Source organism: Lepidothrix coronata, unplaced genomic scaffold, assembly GCF_001604755.1.
Source record: "Lepidothrix coronata isolate B3197 unplaced genomic scaffold, Lepidothrix_coronata-1.0 Scaffold44, whole genome shotgun sequence".
NCBI classification, from domain to species: domain Eukaryota; kingdom Metazoa; phylum Chordata; class Aves; order Passeriformes; family Pipridae; genus Lepidothrix; species Lepidothrix coronata.
The window spans coordinates 4,133,015-4,153,152 of NW_016690224.1; the positions used below are offsets into that span (position 1 = coordinate 4,133,015).

At 43.4% G+C, this 20,138-nt stretch overlaps 1 protein-coding gene and 2 long non-coding RNA genes across 7 annotated transcripts in view; 2 read left to right on the top strand and 1 right to left on the bottom strand.

Moving 5' to 3' along the window:
* The window catches only part of LOC108496926, a 17,188-nt gene extending 1,632 nt beyond the window's left edge, over positions 1–15,556 (top strand). The window contains exons 3-7 of the long non-coding RNA XR_001874647.1: positions 4,308–4,542; positions 5,099–5,221; positions 5,503–5,656; positions 5,754–5,896; positions 15,432–15,556. This is a non-coding gene — a long non-coding RNA (uncharacterized LOC108496926). The remainder of the gene's footprint in view (positions 1–4,307; positions 4,543–5,098; positions 5,222–5,502; positions 5,657–5,753; positions 5,897–15,431) is intronic.
* The window catches only part of LOC108496924, a 21,882-nt gene extending 6,217 nt beyond the window's left edge, over positions 1–15,665 (bottom strand). For 2 of the 3 annotated variants that reach the window (XR_001874646.1, XR_001874645.1), the window contains exons 1-2: positions 15,553–15,665; positions 2,449–2,544 (exon numbers count right to left, since the gene is read on the bottom strand). This is a non-coding gene — a long non-coding RNA (uncharacterized LOC108496924). Of the gene's footprint in view, positions 1–1,022; positions 1,510–2,448; positions 2,545–15,552 lie in introns of those variants that run through there. The other variant, XR_001874644.1, reaches the window with a different exon arrangement.
* Positions 15,603–20,138, top strand: part of LOC108496922 (T-box-containing protein TBX6L) — a 22,829-nt gene continuing 18,293 nt past the window's right edge. For all 3 annotated transcript variants that reach the window (XR_001874643.1, XR_001874642.1, XM_017814105.1), the window contains exons 1-2: positions 15,603–15,758; positions 19,976–20,120. Coding sequence is in view for 1 of the 3 variants with exons in the window: in XM_017814105.1 (XP_017669594.1) it covers positions 15,743–15,758; positions 19,976–20,120 (161 nt within the window). In the remaining 2 variants the exon portion in view is untranslated. The remainder of the gene's footprint in view (positions 15,759–19,975; positions 20,121–20,138) is intronic.

Here is a 20,138-nt window from a genome sequence, read left to right on the forward strand (position 1 = left end):
TCACATAAAGCTGGGATGAAGAAGCTTTGCTCTTGCAGTTGAGGATGATGGTAAGAAGTTCACTGTAGGCTGAATGTTAATTATTGTCTTCCCCTTCTAGTTGATAACTGGGGATCCACTAATGCTAAATTACAATACTATTCATGATTTGGGGAGTAGCCTCGGGATACTGCACCACAGGCTGTACCCCAGCCCAGTTATGCCTTTTTGGGACTGCTGTCCTTGCAGGGCATGGTGGAACCAGTAGCATTGTGAACCAGCATCTGGGTTTGTTGGCTTCTGGAGGATGACTGAACTTCACTCAAATGGCCCCTTCACATTAATACTTAGAGAATCCCAGACAAATCTCACCAGGGAATTAAAGACATGTCTCCTTGGATAGACATTTTTATTCCTGCTGCTGTTTATTTAATGGAACTATGAGCATAACACCCATCAGCAAGCACTTGTTAGCCAACTCCAGAGCCCCTGTTCCAGTTTCAAAGCTGTCTTTGAGGTCACCCCCCTCAGTGCAGCTTTGTGCACGGCATGTGGGCAAAGTCCTGCTGGCTGTGAGTGCATCTCTACAGCCGAGTGCCCAGAGTTCATCCCGTGTCATTTGGGAGCTACGCTGGCTGCTCCAGTAGCACTAGAGGGGGCCCTAGGACAGAGGGAAGGGAGGGGAAAAAAAAGAAGGGAGAGACCAACCCCTCACCTTAAAATGGACGACCAAGATCTACCTTGAAACTTCTGAAAGACTACATTGCATTGCTGGTTTGGACCTCACTCAGTTCTTAGGGCTTTCTGCTACTGTACCATATGTCCTTTGCATAATGTATAGTCTGATTCAAAGCAGAGGGAATGAGAATCCTCATAGGCTGTTTACAGGATTGTGTGTTCCTGGCCATGGCAACCAAAAACAAGAGCTCACTTTGTTACCATTAATATTGACACTTGGCAGGAAAACAGATCCACTCTATACTTGCTTTTCACACAAAATCTGTTTGCCCCATGACTTTGTTTTCCCCTTTTTTTTTTTTTTCTTTATTTCTCTATAAGAAGCCCACTGGGCGTTTCCATTTTCTTAATGTGCAGCATATTATAGTGGGGAGAGGGAGCATCTCATGGCAACCTTGTGTAAAAGGGTTCAAATAACGTGTTGAGCTTCGTCAGTGTAAATCCTGGTTAGTTCAGTCCCAGTTCATTGCAGTGGTGTGGGGTTTGTGCTGGTGTAACTGAGCCCAGCAGTAGGTGATAAACACGCAACTTGTGGGTCTGTGAAGCGTTTTGAGAGATTTTTTGGGAAGTAGAATTCTAATCAGGGATGAAAATGTTTTTGAGGCTGATGGAAGAAACAAGAAGCTTTCGAGCTTGGATAAAACCTTGTAAGACAGTGTCAGTTCTGTGAAGCAGCCTGGAGGTGAGATCAGGTCCTGCAGCCATCTGGCAGGCTTCCTGCTCGGGAAGGGGCACAGTGAGATGGAGCTGAGGCCACGCACTGACTGCAGAATCAGGAAAACCAAATCACTTCTACCAAGGGAGAAAGTGAAATCACACTTCTGCCTGCACGTAAGATTTATCTGCGCAATTAAATGATTGTGTCTATAGTTGGTACGAAAACATTCCATTATATAATCCCAGTGGGAGGAACACTTTGCAGTGTCTCTCTAACTACATTGTCCTATTGAAGGAAACTGCCTATCTAAAGCCTATCTATGGTAAAAAGTAGTTTTTGCTCTCAGATTAGACAGGGATATCTCCCTCTCAATTTCTATTTCTCAGCCTATTTTTTTTTCCTCTCCCATGTCTTTCAGAGACCCTGCAAACAACAGTGAATTCCACTATAAATGGAATATAAACAATGTTCATATATGGTATAAGCATATGAGAACCCCACTGGAATGGTATTCATTTAATTTTAGTTGAGTGATATTATTATTGTAACTACAAGTGAAAGGCCATGTAGCAGGAGAAAGGTATTTTAGACATAGTGCTTCTTGCGTGAATTGTTACATATATCTACAGTTATCCTAAGGACCTGCCCACATATTCACATTCTTTTCCTTCTCTGAGGACAGATATGGAGGGCTGTTCACAGGGAATAGTATGCAACTGAGTTTTACTTGCAAATATGCATTACATGAACTATGATCTAATATAGCACTGAACACATACTGTTCAGTAATAATTAGTAAAGGATGTTGTATGAGCAGAAAAGCTTCATATACTTGAGAAGTGTTCTTTGATTCCTTGTAATTTAAGTCACACCAGAGATTTCATTTCCTTAAATTATACCCCTAATGTGTATGAAGAGTCACATTTTCTCTTCTAAATGCGTGGATATATATAAAATGTAACTCCTTCAGTAAGATTGCAGTGATAATTTTCTTTTCCCCTTAAAAGATGGCACTAGATGTATTCTCAGAGAATCGCTGAACTTGTTAATTGAGCCAACATACAAAAACTCACCATGCTATGTGGATGTCAGCAAGCAGTTTGAGTACAGAAATTTGTCACTTAGGAATGTCTGGACCGTATATCAGATTTCCATTAGTTTAGAATGGGCTACGAAGAAAAAATAAATTGAAAGTTCAGAAATTCATAGTGGGAGTTCTGAGCTTACAGCATCAATTTGCAGTGCTGTGCCCTGAAGTGAGCGACACAAGTTCAAATAGCTGCTGCCACGGCTCTCCCAATAGACACCCTGCTGGAAATGCTTCCTCTACTTAATAAGTAAATGGGCTTTCCTGGGAGCAAAACAAAGAGCCTGACATGTTCTTTCACAGCAAGTATCAGTGGTGCAAGGGGATTTTTCAGTTTGGCTTTCTTGGAACACCATAACAGCTTGGGATTGCACACCGTAAAGCATTTCTGCAAAGGGAAATGCAGGGGGTTTGTGCTGATAACCTGGGTCGGTTGATTCCATTGCACTGCTACCTGAGGAAGCATTTGAATTCCGCCAGTGCAGTCAGAACAAGCTATTGGCATCTAGGCAGTGCTGTCAGCTCATGTTTTAATTGTGGAGAGACAGGCATGGGTCTGTCTGTAGGAGCCAAACAAGCCGAGTGCATTTACTGGTACACACTTGGATGCACAGTGATGCTTTTTACTCTCTCTAAAATCAATATTCCTGTGAACTGGGCAAGGATTCTCCTGCAGTGGCACATTCTACCAGGCCTGCACTTTTCCTTAGAAGCTGTTAATATAGCTGGTTTTGTCAAGGTAAGGAGAAAAATGAGAAAGCAGTGCAGGTTTGCTAGAAAGCCTGCAACCTCAGAGTTGTTTTAATTCCTTGATGTGTCCCACTCCCTCCCCCTCACCACAGAGATATCCCTGTGCAGCTGGGATGGCAGGTGCCCACCCTGGCCTGGGCTGAGCCCCTGGACGTGTGTATTGGCAGCTGTTGAGGGGCAAACACAAGGGCCTTAACAACTGCACATAGTTCAGCTCCCTGCTCTGGAGGTGTTACCCTCCAAACTGGGGAGTTCACTTTCAGATAACTGATACTTGATCAAAATGTAAGAGAGTGTAAACAGCCTGTGCATAAAATTCACTCCTGCTGCATTTTATTTCTTGATGAGCTCCTTGCAATTTCAGTGAAACTCAGAAATATTTGTATTCCTGTTACAGTGCCCAGGCTGTGTGTATGGTCGTGATTCAGTTATAACAACTCGGGCACACAGACAGCAGTGGGGCAACTGGCTGTTATCTGGTGCTATCAACACGTGGAAAAGTAGCTGTAAAGAGTATGAAAATATGGAAATGTTATTTCCAAGTGCAGAGAGTCTGCTGGGGAAGAGAGAGAGGAGGAGGAGGACAATGTTCCTTCTGAAATATGTGCCTGGTTCAACAAGGTACCTAAATGTAAATAACTACTATTGATTTCAACAAAGATAGCAAAGGCCAGCATCAGGTTACATGTCACCATAGTGTCATGTGTACAGTTTCTTCAGCAACCTGAAGTATTTCTATAACTAAAATTTCCATCAAAAGTAAGTGCTTTAAAATAAATAGACTTAACTTCCCTAGTATGTGCAAACTCAAAAGTTCATTGTTAACCACTGAAAAATGCAAAAGGCCAAAGAAAGGTGGAAATATCTCTGCTGTTAAAAAAAAAAAAAATCACCCCTAATTACTTGTCCCTGAAATTATGATGGCTATGGCATATAGATGAACTTTGGAGAGCAACTAGTGTAATCCCATAAGGTCCAGAAAGGAAGGTCATAAAATTAAGTTCTGTTTGGTGATACCTGTCTTCATGTGATCCCCTGAGGCAATGTTTGTTAGGAATATCATTTCCTTTAACAGCTTTTCTCCCCCATCCTCAGGGGCTCATACTGTTCCAGCAAGGAAATCCTGGGGGCTTTCAGAGCAGTAGCAGCAGAACTGGTGATACATTCTGAATAACATGGACTAGAAACTGCTCTTTCTTCGTGGATTCTGTATCTGGATTTTGTCAATATTCACTTTCTGCACCCATTTCATGATAACACCATTGATTTATTCATTAAATCATAAGTGTCAAAAGAACTGAATTGTGCATCAGAACTTTCCCATCAGCTGGTGAGTTTTGCCATTTATCTTCCATTTTCTCTCTCCATAAAATAGAAACTACTTGTCCAAAACTGTCTCCCCTCCCTAAATTGCCACTGAATTTGCAGCTAGGACATTTTTGTATGTCTTAAAATGTTTATAATTTTATCTTCTAGCCAATTTTAGGTAAAACTGTGGCTTTTTTCATCTTGAGTGAATGAATATTAATATCTGCTAGAAACCATTCCCATTGTTAAATTAAATGAGAGCAATACAGAAGTTATCTGAGTTTTTGTCATGGTGAATAACTCCAAATAACTCAGAGCTTCCCATGAGTTCTGGAGGGGACTAACAAGTGTCTGCTCATGTAAGTATAGAACATGCTCAATTTTTTTGAGACTCCTTAGCTCTGAATGCTGAGAAATTGGGATAATTCAGTGCAGCAAAAAACCAAGTCTCTGTTCTAATCAAGACTTACTTGGATTTTTCAGTTTTTCCCATTCCCCAGTTGAAATTTCCTGTGTCTTGTAACCATTTAGCAATATGTTACTAACCATCCATTATGTCCTGCTTTATTCTCTTTTAGATGAAAGAGCCATGTAAAAAAAAAGAATTCACCAGCCCCTGTGACTGAATTTGAGCGATAATGTCAATGGAATTAACACATTGCCATTGTTGAATGGTCTCCTGTGGCTATATAAACATCAAGGTAACACATTTCCAAAGCAGAAGACATTACTGCTGTGATACTGTTGTTGTGAGAATATTTCCTTACTGCCAAAACACTGATATAGATTTAGCATTTTGCCTTCTGGAGAATGATGTTGGGGGGGGGAGAAGGTTGATTTTGCTGCTTTTATTTTTGCTGAATTCTGGTTTATTTGCTGAAGAAAATCTATTACGTTGTTTGGCTAAACATGGAATGAGAGCGTAAATACACTGAGGTTTATTTAAGACAACCTCTGATTGGTAAATGCATTTAAATGACAGCACTTCTAAGGGCCTAATTCCATTTCTGAAGAGGACCTTTTGAAAAAACTGGGGTAGAACTACCTTCAGGAAACCCAGGATTCTTCAACAACCTCTGCAAACAGAAACAGACTGAGGCTTAAATACCTCTCCTACATTGCTGAGTGAAATGTTGGTAAGATGAAAGTTTCAGTTTTAACTTTGAGGGTGGCAAACAAGTTGTCAGGCCAGGCTAGTTGGAAAACTTTTTAACAGTGATGATCCCACTGCAGATTCGTTGTCACTGTCTCACCTAATGCAAGAGGGAAATAACTGATGGGGATGTGGCACAGAAGTGGTTTGGAATTCCTTGGGTCACAGAACCATGGAGAATGGCTGCACTGCAAAAGCCAGAGCTGGTCAGTAGGACATGCAGGTAACAGTAATTATTTCCTTTATTATGACTTTTCTGGTGCAAATGGAAAAAGAACCTCTATTTCTGTGAGAATATTTTCATTTGTCTTCAGGCAAGAAAATATTCAGGCAGTAAGTGCTAAACCTGACAAATGCTCTTTCTAAATAACCCTTGTTATGTGAGTTTTAATTCTCTGCAAGGTTAAAGCCATCTTTAAACAACAAGTTGATAGGTTTGCTGCATTTCTACAGATCAGAGACCATAACCCAGGTATCAAAGGGTGGGAAGTCAATCTCAAGGTTGACCTTACTGGGCAAAGATAGACATATCCCCCTCCAGAATCCATGAGGCAGACCCACTGCCTGGCCAGAGCTACATCAGTTCTGGTAAAAAGGACTTCAGTTTGCAAAGCTAAATCTGGCACTTCTGTGAACGTTAGGGCTGAAACAGAAAACAGGGAGGTGTTGTCCATCCCAGTTCGTTGCAAGAACAGCCCTGGGTTGGACTCCTCAAAGGAAAGGACTCCTCAGCACAAGGAATGTTCTGTTTGTGGGCTGCTCTTGGTTGTCAAGGGTTAGAAAAGAAAGTTGTGAAGGAAAGAGGGAGGAGCTGCCCTTGGCAGGAGTTTGTTAGGACACAGAAAATGACTTGGTGAACGATGAACGCTGTGCAGGAGATCAGTGAATGAAGTGGACCTGGCTGTGTGACCTGACATCCCTTTCTCTCCCTTGAGGGCTGTTTGAAGCTCTCTGAAAGCAGAGAGGAGAATAGCTAGTAAACTTTGTGCTTCAGAATTGCACAGAGAATGCTTCTTTGATCCATGGATCAATCTTTTGTCAGCTCTAATACAATGGCTGATGGCTTTAGCGTATCTGCACTGTCACCCAAAGGCACTTGTTGGGAAATGTAACTCAGTGACTCAATAACTTGTCACCTTTCTCATCACTCTGACCTAAGCATAGGAGTGGGGAAGAGGAGCACTCTGCCAAGCTCAGCAACATTTAGATTGCAGTCATACTTCCCTTGGGAGTCAATAGCTTTTGTGAATGTCTGGAAAAACAGGATTTTCTTTTTGTAAATCCTCAGCTGGGTAGAGAAGCTGATAGCAGGACCCCTGAGCCCAGCAAGAGGATACCAATGGCAGAAGCATCCACAACCTGTTACTTTTCTTCTTTTTTTTCTTCACTGTGTCTTTCCTTTTTTCCCTTCTTTCTTTCTACCTTCATTTTCCCATACATTTTTCCCCCACTTACCCACCTTTTTCCTTTTAGGAAGTTATGGAGCCCTTCTTCCCTAGGGTTCTCCAGAACACCTGCCCTCAGATGGCTCACAGCACCAGTGCCAAAACAGGCACCAGCCTAATTGCAGCTGCAAATAACACCAGGGACAATGCCACAAAGGAGAAAGTGGTGCATTATCTGAGTCAATTAATATGGTCCTGATTTTATCACCTTGGACTGTAGTAATGTAGTTGTGTGTATACCCTGAGACCTAAACATGCAGCAGAAAATCTCATGGGGGAAATTCAGCATGATTCCCATGGTTTCTTTCCTGTTAGTTCACATTAGGTCTCCATTGCCAAGATTCTGAACAAAAGGCAGGCCTGGCCACTGCTTGGGATTGTTGTTGAGGTTCACACTTGAGTCTGAAAGATTCTTTCTTTTTGCATTTGCATTTTGCATTTCACTTGATTTAAGCTCCATTTCGCTTCTGGCATGATCCAGCTTCCTCAGATACTTCACCCAAATTCTCCAGCTCTTAGAAGTCATTGGAAGAAAGAAACAGTCAAACAGTCTCCTTCAAGAGAACAGAGGTCTCCAGTAAAGCTCTGAAGCAGTGTGATCGAATAAGAGAAGCCTGGACAATAAGAGAAGCCTGGACATTTCCCTCTCCTGGAATCTGTGTCAAATGTGTGGTGCTGTAACCCACGGTGTGCCAGTGAGCCTGGGTTACATCCCAGTGGGAAGCAGTCTGTTCATATGCCAGTGGAACATCCGTTCTTCCTTGTGGCCCCAGAATTCCTTTAGTACTCCTTCGAGGTATCACAGGAATAAGAGGTGAGAAGGTGTCTCGAAGCCTTCTTTGCTGCTCCTGCCAAGGCAGGACTGTTCTCTGCAATACCAGTGGTTTGTGCAAAAGGCAGGTAAAAGCCTGACACAGTAAGGACTTTGTCTTTTCCTCTGTGAACAGGCTGCCCTTGCGCAGCCAGAATGTTTTTTTTCCTGGATACTCAAATTGCTTCTCTCTCATTTTCATCCCAACTAATGAAGATAATTATATCCCTTTGTAGCACATTAATTCCTCTGTCATCTGTGTGTTTACACCCTGCAGACATGTTCATTTCTTCTTTGTGTACAGGGCTGTCAATCAGCAAAGATTTACTTAACCAACTCCTCTAATCTTTTCTGGTGTTCAGCTCATCCAGTCTCCCTCCAGTTCCCCAGTAGCTTTGATAATGAAGTGATAAGAATTACTTGTGGTTTTACCAGTTTGTTTTACAGCAGGCTCTCAGAAAGAAACCCTGCCACTTTCCTGCTCAACTGTATGCTATTTTCGCATGTGCATCCTGTGGTTATGTTTGTGGTTATGTTTCCAGCAGGGAAGTGAAAGCATCTCACTGCAAAAATCCCTATGAACTATCTCTGTATTGGAGCCTCCTTGATGTTACCATATTTTTTATAGTGGATATGGCTGAACATCACTGTCTTCAAAAGCTTAAGTGATACTGAGGTTATCTAAAGGGAAAATCTGGAATCAGGGGTGAGGAACTCCAGAAGTCAGCAATTCTTCGCTTGAACAACTTCTTCACAGTATGATGCAAAGGGAGGAGAAGGAGTATTTCCATCTTGGAGAGGAAATACGCAACAAAAAAAAGTCAGACATAATGGGGAACCATGAATGGACTTAGATTTCAAATATTTGCCTCAGGTTTATGATAAATCTACACCAGCCCTCCCAGGCTTGGTAACTTGTCCACTCTGTCCTGTAGAGCACAAACTGTAGATCTGAGGCTCCCTGTGCACTATAAGCAGTTATTTGGAAATGAAGCTCCTTGGCAGTGAGTCCAAACCTCCATCTCAGGCAAGCTCAGCTCCCTAATCTGACCCCAGCAGGAGCTCCCTGCAGAAGCTTAAATGAGTAACTGCAGTATTAGAGGGTGGCAAAACCAGTGAACTCATTATTGATAACCATCTAATCTGTGCTCACAGAAATACTTGCTCTCAAACATGACTTTGATTTCCTCCTGCACACTCCCCAGCACTCTTCTTAGCAGAATTTAAGTATTTCTGATGAATCTACATTGTATTGTTTGTATCTGCATTTGGTTGGCAGGCGTAGGTTAGGCTGTGAAATAGCAGTCATTTAAAAACAGTTTTGCCTCACAAAAGCAAAGTTTGTGTTTTTAAGAGTGGTACCTATTATGTGTATTACTGTTTGCAGGGTTAGAGACGAGAAGAAATCTGTGTCATTTATGCCCAAGTAGATAAAATCCAGTATTTTCAGTATGATGCAGTCATTGCACACCTCTGCTCTCGTTCCAAGTGAAACTTGTCTGTATAACCATTCAGATAGGACAAAACCATGTGTCATCCCTTGGTTTCTCAAGGAATTACAGCCAATATATTTAAATCATGCAGGTGTCTGATGTTCTTAACAACTTAGAAGCATTTGTTCGCTATAGTAGGGCTAATTTTTAATTTATTTTTCTAAGCACATCTATCCAAAATGATGCTAGGCTTTTATATTCACAGCAGGGAGCATTGTGAGGTTTAAATATCCCTTTAATCACTAAGGATGTAATAAAAACAAGAAGAGTTCTTTGAGCTGCAGAGTGTTACCCAGGGAAAAATCTACTCTGGAGCTTACAAATGTGAGCTGAAGAGACAAACTGGGCAATAAAATCCACAACTACGGACCAAACCGGCTAAAAGTTGGTCTGTAGCTGCCCATCAGGAGCTGAGACTCGGAGGGGGGAAAAGGCCATTCAGCACCTCTAGAGCCATAAGAGCCAGGTCATAAACATTTCACAATCTGCTGGGGAGGGGGAGGGAGCCGTGGGGCTGAGAACTGCCTGGAGTCTGTACCCGGGCCCGTGACTGCAACAAAGAATGAGTATAGAAATTTGACTGTATGGGAAGAACAGAGGGAACAAATCTGGCCAAATCAGGGATTGCAGGGAGAAGTGGCAGCTGTCAGCACATGTACATGTACATGCCTCATCCCACTGTTGATGTGAGGAATCCATGAAATCTGACAGGTGCTTTTTTCTATTATCAGTGATGTTGAAGGATTCTTATCTGAGTGTTGTTACTATGGACCCCAGTATCAGTTTGCTGAGAGGTGATGAACAAGTTGGGTGCGTTGTAGAACTCACAACAGTTTTTATTTTTAAATTCCAAACACTTTAAATCTTAACAATTTTAGTCTGCTCTTTGAAGATAGTTCCTCTGATAGGAATTATACTGTTTATTGATCTCCTGATTTCATTAGAACCTTACTGTGATGAACAGTATATGGAAACTTCCTTATGTGATTGATACAAGAGATCTGTCTTGGCCAAACAAAGTAACTTGGACCCTTTAATTGTGTGATTGAAGTCTGGGTTTTTGTAGGTTTCATGGCTTTACAAATGCCTGATCACCAGCAAAAGAAATCTCTTGCAGAAACCAAAGTAGCATGACAGTGTATCGACAATCTTGAAAGCCCATAAGGTTTAGACAAAAGCTCCTGGGTTTGAGCTGCTGCTTTTTTTTTTTCTGGAGACATCAGCTTTTTAATGGAGGTTGGTGCAGCATTGTCTGTTGGGCTTCTGCTCAGCAGAATCCGTTCTGCTCAGGGTTTTTGTCTGGTCTCAATTCATGGTTAAGTAAACTGCCAGCAATTTTTGAGCGCTGCATGATGCTTCTCTTTGCAGATAAGTGTGTGCATGTGTATAAATATAGAAGTATTTATGGATGGATGTTAAGCCGGCCTTACTTGCTGTCTGTCTTCTCAGGCAGCTCCTTTATGGCTCACGGTGGAGACCAGTGAGTTCAGGCAGGGCTGCTGCATCCCCGGAGGAAGGAGCCTTCACAGCGCAGGGGAGGGAAGGCAGTGTCCTTTCCGTGTTGTGGTGCAGAGCTCTCCTTGCTGCTGCAAGTCCTTTCAGTATGTATTTTTTGTGGATTTGAGTGGGACAGAGCGCTGAGCTGTGTCTGGGAAGCACAGTGGGTCGGCAGGAAAACAGTGCACCTAACATCAGGAGTCTGTGGGAACTTGAAAGGGCTCTAGACAGACATATTTTGCATTTGACTCTGGACTGTAGCCTTTGAGGCCAAACTCAGCCTGCAGTGTTAAGTGGCTGCTAAGTATTTCCCTTCTTGTCTCCATGCTAACGAACTGCTGGGAGCAGGGGGAGTACTGCAGAGGGCTGGGGAGGGCGGATGTGAGAAAGGGGAGATAGGGGAGAATCCTCTTTTTCTTTAGTGGGGGAGTACAGCTTTGAGGCCAGGTACCTCAATCCACAAACCTGCAAGAGGAAAAGCCTTGTCTTAAACTTGAAATGTACAGCTTTTCATTTTTATGAGCTGCTTTCCCACATTCCCTTCCAGAACAGATCCTGTCTCAGCCTGTGACCCATCCCCACAGCTCACTGTGCCTCTGTCCGGGGACCCTGTGGTGAATTAGCATTGAGATGTTACCAACAGGCCCTCTCCAACCGTTTTGGTTTGCCAAATGTTATTTTTGCATTTTTGAGAGCACAGGGAAAATTTGGGGCTGATACAATTTGGGGCTCAGTATGGGGTTTTCAGCCCTACGGAGGTCTGACTTCTGTGGGACCCCTTGCAGGGGTCCCAGGGTGGGAAGGTCTGAGTGGCACTGCCCATGTAATATGCCTGAAGACATCAGACAGCTTTTCCCAGGAAAAATCAAACCCAGTCATAAAAAGGGAGAAAAAAGGTGCCATTTTGCTCCATCCAAAGAAAATGTTATGTTATGTGAGCTCTCCTAAGGAGCTGGGTAGGAACTGTTCCTTTGCTACCGCATCATAGGAGATAATTTGTACCACTTCTTCAGAGGATCTCAAAACACTTTGCAAGGTTTTACCATTCCTGCAGCCGCCCACAGAGACTTGCTCACAAAGCTGCCCAAGTTTAGGCTGTGCCTGTGCTGCCAGAGCTCGGCCACTCTGTCCTGGCCAACCCTGCACTTGTATTTCCTATTTTGCTGCATTAAGTATTGGGCACTAACAAGGGCAAGGAGTCAGTGTAGGGCTGTCTATTTTATTTTGGGTCCTGTAATGACATGGTGTCTCTTCACTTTTTCAGTGCTCATCCCGCGCAGATGGCAGAGTATCCTTCGTAAAGAGTTGCCAGGATGCTCTGCCACTGTGGTCTGCATGTGCCAGCTGGGAATCGGCTAAATGAGTCACACTGAGATGGCAGGAAGGCTTTCCTCATGTTTCAGAGGGGAGAATCTCTTAAATGCAGTTTGTACTGCTCCGTGGGGTTTTTTTCTTGCTTGTGCAGATTCAACACAGCTTTGCTTAAGCCCAGTTTACTAAAGCTGATATGATAATACTTTCTCACAGCTGTGTGCACAGAGAGAAACCTGCAGGGGCTGAACACTGGCTGCTGCACCCAGGGGCTGATACACATGAGCAATAATCCAAGTTCTTTCAAAAGACCATTCTGTTGCATTTCAGCCGTGCCCCAGGCAGTAACTTTATGCCTCACATCTGAGCTTGCTCTCTGGGCAGAATGATTCCCTGGAAGCTCTGCCTGGGCAGAGGTGGTGGTGCATTGGGCACATCCACTTGGAGACTCCCACCCTGTTAGCCAAAGCCCCCTGCTTGCTGACACGTTAGTTATCTGTTCTCCAACAGTCTGAGAGCCCCAGGCAACAGCCAGAGATGGTGAGATGATCACTGTGTTGGACAGCGGGGAAGGCTGTACAAACCAGCTTTGTTTGTGTGCAAACCAGCTCCATACAAGGTCCTATTGAGCACTAAGGGTTAAAGCTTCACTTAAAGTGGGAAAAATGCCAGAAAACATTTGCCTTACTACAAGACCCAGAGAGGAATGTTTCTTTCTAATCACCTCCTCAAAGAGATGCAAAGCAAAAGCTCTTGGCCTCTGGTTTTGTCATCACTGCACTCCCTCCCTCCTGCACTGCCCTACCTCATCCCTTTGGCACAGGGCAGAGCCTACAGTTAGAGCTGGGCTCAGCAGGATTTATACCTGCTGCTGTAAATGAGCTTGGAGCAGAGCTGTGGATGTCACCGACTTACACATGTCAGATCCACTCTCTCTCCTGTCCCTTTCCACACCCTCAGCCTCCAATTTGCCAGGGAATTGTTAGACACCAGCACATTCACCTCTGACTTCCCATCAAACTGCCTGAGGGCTCTCCGTGGACAGACAGACAAGGGTAATGTGCTAAATTCCCCCTTTGCTAAGGATGAATTTCCTGGGGATTGCCTCCTGTTAGCCACGCTTTCCAGCAATAGTAACAAATTCACTTTTTTTTTCACTTTTAAAACCTTTCCAGTGCAACTAGAATGGCTGGGAGAAAGCTAGTTGTTAACTAGTCATGGGTAATTAATGACTCCACCTTCCCCATCAATCAGCTGGGAGAAGCCAAAAGGATTTGAGTACTTGTAGCAAATATGTGTTCCCTAGACATGCTGATAGCAGCGTGCAAATGAAGTGGCAGCAGGAGACCATCTCATACCCTTTGTGGAAGAAGCAGAAAGTCATGATACACATCCCACGCTCTTGTCAGGTGAAGTCTGAAATTCCCAGTGCTGCTGCTGCTGTTGTGCAGTTTCTGACTGTGTGGGATGTTGATTCATCTCGCTGCTAGCTCGAATCTGACCCAATTTTTGTTCTGTTTTTCCTTTTCAGATTCTGATTATGGTTGTCTTTTCCGCTTTCTACAATTAAAATACTAGCATCAGAAAAGCAGGACATGGAGAGGGAGCTGATTTGATGCTGTCTTTCCTTCTGTGGCAGAGTAGAAAAGCATTTCTGCATCCTATTTGGTTTGTGTCTGGTAGTGGCTGTGCAAGTACAAGCAGAGGTTTGACCTTGATACCATTTCCAGCTGACCTTTTCCCTTCTGATTTATTTTTCCACGTATGTAATAAATAATCTTCATTTGAGGTGCAAGTTGATGTTTCTCCACCATATGAAGACCTCTCCTCAGTGGTAGCAAGACTCCACAACTGTGGATGTCTCCAAATTAGCTGAAGGAGAAGAGCCTGTGGTCTTCTGTATTATCCAGTGGTTTAAAAGGGATGTCAGGAAGGCTGGATGTGGTCCTTCAGAGGTGCCAGGAGCCAATGGACCACTCCTGCTATAAAATCCTCCTCAGGACTTTTTAAACTCCCCAACCCTTTTCTTTTAAACGTTCTTCCTTGCCACTCTAAGCATTAGCTTTTCTCTCCCTGACTAGTACTGCAATGCCTAACATTCAATATACCACTGAAAGAGCCAGTCCCTCCTCTAATTAAGCTTCTTTGTCCTCTTTGCATGTCTTCACATTGCCTGCTCCAAAAGGCAGTAAGAACAGAGCTCAAGGAATGTTGTTTGGATGTAGGAACTCACTAAACAAATTCAGAATACATTTTGCATGTCAGACTGAAGATCAGGTGTCCCAGTAACATCACTGACAAAACAGAAAAATGTTTATTTTTCTTGGAGTGAATCTAGACAGTGAATCAAATGCAGCCTTATACATAGCAAGATCTTTGAAATGAACAGAGCTCCCAAATTTGCTGTGCACTGGCCCATGGAGACTGAGATCCTGCTTTTGACCTCCACTTTCTGACCGTCAGTGTTGTATCGTCAGTGTTGGTACAGCCATTTCTGTGTGTGAATGCAGAGAACCTTCACCGAGGTGCAGTGGGTGTGTTGTGCCCTGAAGGCCTGAGCCTTGATTGCTGTCTCTTAGCACTTGTAAGCACTTAAAAGCACAAAAGCTAATGGTCACACTTGCAGAATATACTAATTAAGGAAAATACTTAAGCTCTTCTTTCTGCTCAGCCTTCCCTGGGTAAGAGCAGTACCTTGAGCAAGACCTAAACCCAGTGCCTGATCTACCCCCCAAAAAGTTCAGGGTGCAGTTCAGGGCTGGGAATGCAGATATTGGACAGGTAAGTAACGCTGTATCATCAAATGTGTTTACGTTGTTGGAGAAGGATCTGTCCTTGAAGGGATGTGTTGTGGCAGCATTCCAGTTGTGAGAGCAAACTTCGGTACCAACTATTAATCACCTACTTGGGAGGGGCCAAGCTCGATGCAGCCCTATTCTGATCCCAGAAATCAAGAGTAAAATGAGTCTGTGCGCTGATGATGAGAATTACCACAAATCCGTGGAATAGCCAAAAGGAAGCTTTCCCTGCTTGCTGTTTAACGGGATTTGTTTTGATTTCGTAGCTAAGTCCTCAACTGATGTTTTCGGTCTTGTCTCTATTTGTTTAAAAGTGCGTTAGCAGTAAATCAAGGTGCATTTCCCCCGTCGGGTTTCCTGTATGTCAAAGCCATGTTAATTCTCTTTGATTTTCTTCCCTTAGCCCAAGCCATTGCTGCAGATCCTTCCTCTCTTTGTCCCTTTGGACATCAAAGGATCGCAAGGGGACAGCCCTGGCGGGAAGCTCCTCCCTGCTCATTAGCCTCCATAAAACAGGAACTCACCTTGGCTAGCTGTGCTTGGGGTCCCATCCTCATCCCGCTCACTCTTGACACTGGATCTCAGAAGGAAGGGCTTGTGCTTGCTTCAGGAAATCAGACCTGCTTTTGAACTGGACTATTTTGGTTCCCCTTGCAAGAACTCTGGTGGCTCTCTTGGCCGTGCAAGCTCCTAGACGTCACAGTACATGGAAAAATGCAAGCTTTACCAGGTAAGGGAAGGATTCTCTCCCTTTCCTTATGGAGTAGAAAGATCCTAGACTTATGCCAGAAAGGGAACAAGTGCTCCTGAAGGGCTACCAGCATTTATAGTAGTGTGCATGGAGTTGGAGAGGATTTATTAACTGGGTTTTTTTCTTAAGAATAGATAATAAATTGTGGGGTTTGAGTGTTTTTTGTGAGCCTTTAAAGATCTTTTCTAAGGTAGCAAAAGTTTGCTCACAATATGTCCAAAACTCCCTTATCCACATGTGCTTGTGCCGTGTGATCGTTCACTGAGGGCTGGAGGTGTTGTTTGTGTATTGTCTGCAAAGTACTGAGTTCTTCGGGTTGAAGGCCAGGGAACGTTTGGAAATATTTGTTCTACTTCTAATAATAGCTCTGATACCAACTATTTGGTTTTTCTTTTTTTTTTTTTCCCCTCTGCCCATTGAAATTATAAACCACAAGCAGGCATAGCCCACCTCTTCCAGGCTCATGCCCAACACACAAGATTTTTATGATTTCCTTAGGCTTTTGTTGTGTTTTCCTTCGTCAGTCCATCCCCTAACATGCTGTTTATCTGTCCTGTCTGGGGCATGATTAGATTGGGCACAATGGCTGATATGCATTGGGAAACTAAGGGCCAGCCCAGAGGCACTGCATTTGTCAGTGTAACTGAACCCCAAATTTACTCTGGGGTTTTACTGCACATCAGAAGGAAACAGTTATTTACCTGTTTTAGGGTTGTGCAGTTCATAATACACATTAGAAGTGACTGGGCATTCTCAGCTTCCTTTTTCTTCCTCTGCAAGGTGTTGTGTCATTCATAAGCAAAATACCTGTGCAGTGACTCAGTTAATTTCCACCATCCTGCTGTTTGGGGTTTTGCAGTCCCTGCTGTGTTAATCCGATTCATACTGATTTCTGCCACTTCTGAAGAATTTTGGGTTGAAAAATGAAAGAGCAACAATGAAAAGATACAGACTGTATTATGGTATTTTATCATGTGAAGATTCCACCTATTGCAGAAGTCACCTCATTTTCTTACTGAGTTGCTTCTGGTGTATGACTCCCTAGGGCAGAAATATTCCAGGTGATGGCTGGGTGCATCTCAGAGATGAAGCCATTGCTTTTGTAGAAGCGCCATACTTTTGTTATTGCCAAAAAACCCTCTGGTTCTGAGAAATGGGGTTCCCTCTGGAGGGTCGGAGTGTTTCTGCTGACATTTAGAAGATCAGAAAACTTGGGAATTTTTTTGATTGTTGGCAAGATTAATTTCTTAAAAAGCTTTATACATTGGGGTGCATTCCTTCCTGTGGACACTGAATAGCTGTCAGTGTTGGACTTCTTCACTTGGAAGATAACAGCAACAAATGTAACAATAACTGGTTTTAGTGAAGGTAAGAAGCATATCTTTAGCCTTGTTGGACTTTTCCCAGTATTGCAAACTCTATCCCATACATTTTGGAAAGGCTGCAACAGATTTTCTGACATCATAACATTGTCTCTGCAATTGACAATGAATTGAAGGATTGCTTTAGGTGAGGGAATTGTACTCCAGCATCTCCTATCCAAAAAGCTTCCTTCTCCCTTCAAGACTTACTGAATTGTCTCTCATTTCTTTCTTTCCATCCCCAAGATAGGAAAAAGGTATGTTCAGAAACTGTAGGACAAGCTGCTTCTATTGGTATATGGACTTTCAAACCAAGGCCGGAATAGATTGAAGATACCTGAATTTTCGGTGCCTTTATCATCCCATCTTTCTTCCTTTTCAACCTCATCTGGGCATAAAGAATATGTTTTAAAATGTGCCACATCCTGTGTTACCAAAACAGTGACAATCATAATGCTTTTTAAAAAGCTTAGAATTAGAATTCTTGGAAAATGTTCAAATGTGTTTCAAATAATACTTAAAAACTAAGTTAGATAGAAGAGGAAATCATAGAAGTACAGGTCTAACAAGTTCCGTTCAGTGCTTGGACACCCTGCCCAAACCTCTCTGTGCTGTAATTCCCACGCGCAGGCAACTTTGGAGCGGGTTGTGTGCCTGAGTCTTGGCATTAGTTACACAGGCACAAACTAGGAGGGAATTTGAAGTGCCTTGCTAGCCAGCCTTTGACTCTGCAAACAAAATCCAAAGTGGATCCTACAAACAGATCCACGGCTGCAGGATCCCGCTGGAGCCGACAGCGCACGGCTGCGGAGTCGGCTCTGTGGATCCATTCCCAAGCTTGCACTGCTGGGGTCCAGATCCTCATGCAGACTGTTAATGTTCTGGTTTTCAGCCTCAAACTGTGCACACAAAACCTGCATGGTGAAAGGCATTAACCACATCTTGAAATCTTTGCTGCAGCGTTTATTGTCCCTGTCTCCCGCAGCATCGCTCTCCTCCAGGTGCGGTGTGGACTCATCTTGGTAAAAAACAGGTTATAACATCTGCCTTTGATTTTTAATTCACTGTTGAACTTCTTTCACTTCGGTTCCTCTCTGCTTCATTGGAAGTCTCCCCTCAATGAGGACTCCTGAGATCTGTCTTCTTGTAGTCTCATTTAATGGCATTGGAATTTGCTTACAGAAATGTTAATTCTAAAATTCATCTGGGGAAGGAGCGAGCGTATGTCTAGCTAATCAAAATCTGTTTGCATGTATTTGTGACTGGATGGCTCCTGTGGGAAATCAGCCCAATTTTATTGTAACTCCTTTTGATACATGTGCTGCACTGAGCTACCGAATGCATCGCCTCATGGCAGCTTTCATGTCTTTGCAAGAGGATATGGCAGAAGCTTTAGTAAGAAGATGTTAACAGGCTAATCTTAGTGAGCAAACTAGGTGTCACTTCTTGGCCAGTTCATTAATGTTGGATCAAAGCAGGAAAAAGGGTAGAGGATTTTCTTTTTTTTTTTTTTAAATGCCTGAAGACCTTTACAAACTGACAAAATTACATTTAAATGTTTTTTACTTCTTAGTACTGAAGGAAGAAGCCCTTAGACTCACATTGGGTTGTTTTGGTAGAAAGATGTCCCTTTATAAAAAAGCTAATTTATCTGGAAATAACTGTCTACCTTTTGTGAATATTCTTTTGAAGACATTACTCAGAAAAGCTGTAACAAGGTGAAAATTCCCCTTTCTTCTGCTGTGCTCTGAGTAACATCTGAACAGGCTGAGAGGCAGAAAAATCTCCCTTTTAAACAAATAGCTGTGCCTGGCTGCTAATGCATCACCCTGTGAGGTGTCCTGCTGGCTCTGGGCTGGGGACAGCACTGCTGCCGTGGGTGCCCTGCCGAGCAAACACATCCATCCCTCTGTCAGACCCCAGGGCAGTGTTAGTAAAGCCCTGCTGGGCATGAAATCAGCCCACCAGCACTACACCAGGTCACATTTAACCTAAAGTGAAACTGGGCTTTTCAGTATGGCAGCAGCAAACTTGCCTGCCTTACAGTATTGTTAAGAGCAGCTGTGGAGGTTTTTAAATGTGTTTAATCCAAACAGCTCTATGGAGGTGGTTGGTACCATCAACACCAGGGATGGTTCCCCCCAGAATAATGTCCCTTTCCTCTTCCCCAGGACCACTTTTGATCCTCTGCCTCCAACAGAAAGTGCAGGCATGTTGTAGGCAGCTCCTCTGATGTGCCAGGGTGTGTTACTGAACATCTTCCACTCTCATCACAGGCTCCTCAGTGATTCCCATCTCCAAGTCCAGTTCAGACCAGCCATCCTCTTTTCAGAATATTCCACAGGCTATTTCTGTCACCTCCTTTTCTTGCCTTCACTTACATTTAGGAGTCCTGTCTCTCTCATCTTTGTCTCCTGGAGGGATTTTTCACTTTGCTACCACCTACCTGTTGTTTTTCCCCACTACCCAGTGGTGCAATTACAGTCTTTACAGTCCTTTCAGCTTTTGTTGTATTCTCTTGGTAAAAGTGTTTTGTGTAACCCTGATCATACCAGAATGGTGGATTGTGGCTACTGCCAGTAAGAGTTTTGTAACAATAAACTTTGGGTTGAGTTGGTACAACACACAGATCTTTACAAAAGAAGCTACCAGGTAAAACCAAATCTGTTGGAAAAGGCTCTGAGCCTATTCAGTAACAAAAATCCTTTGAAGAAAAAATGACAGATTTTAAGAGGTTTGTTGTGGCACAGAGTTCCCAGTCCCGCAGCAGGAGGGGCTGTGCCAGGTTAGTTCCCTCCTGCCTGTCTGAAGTCACCATCTTCTCTCTCTCTCTAGACTTGAAAGCGCCATGTGAGGCCCTTCCTTCCCCCAGCCTGGAGCCCTGTGCACAGAGCTCCATTGTGGTCACCCTCGAGGACAAGGGTCTCTGGATGAAGTTTCATCAGATTGGAACCGAGATGATCATCACCAAATCCGGCAGGTGAGAGGTGCAGGACAG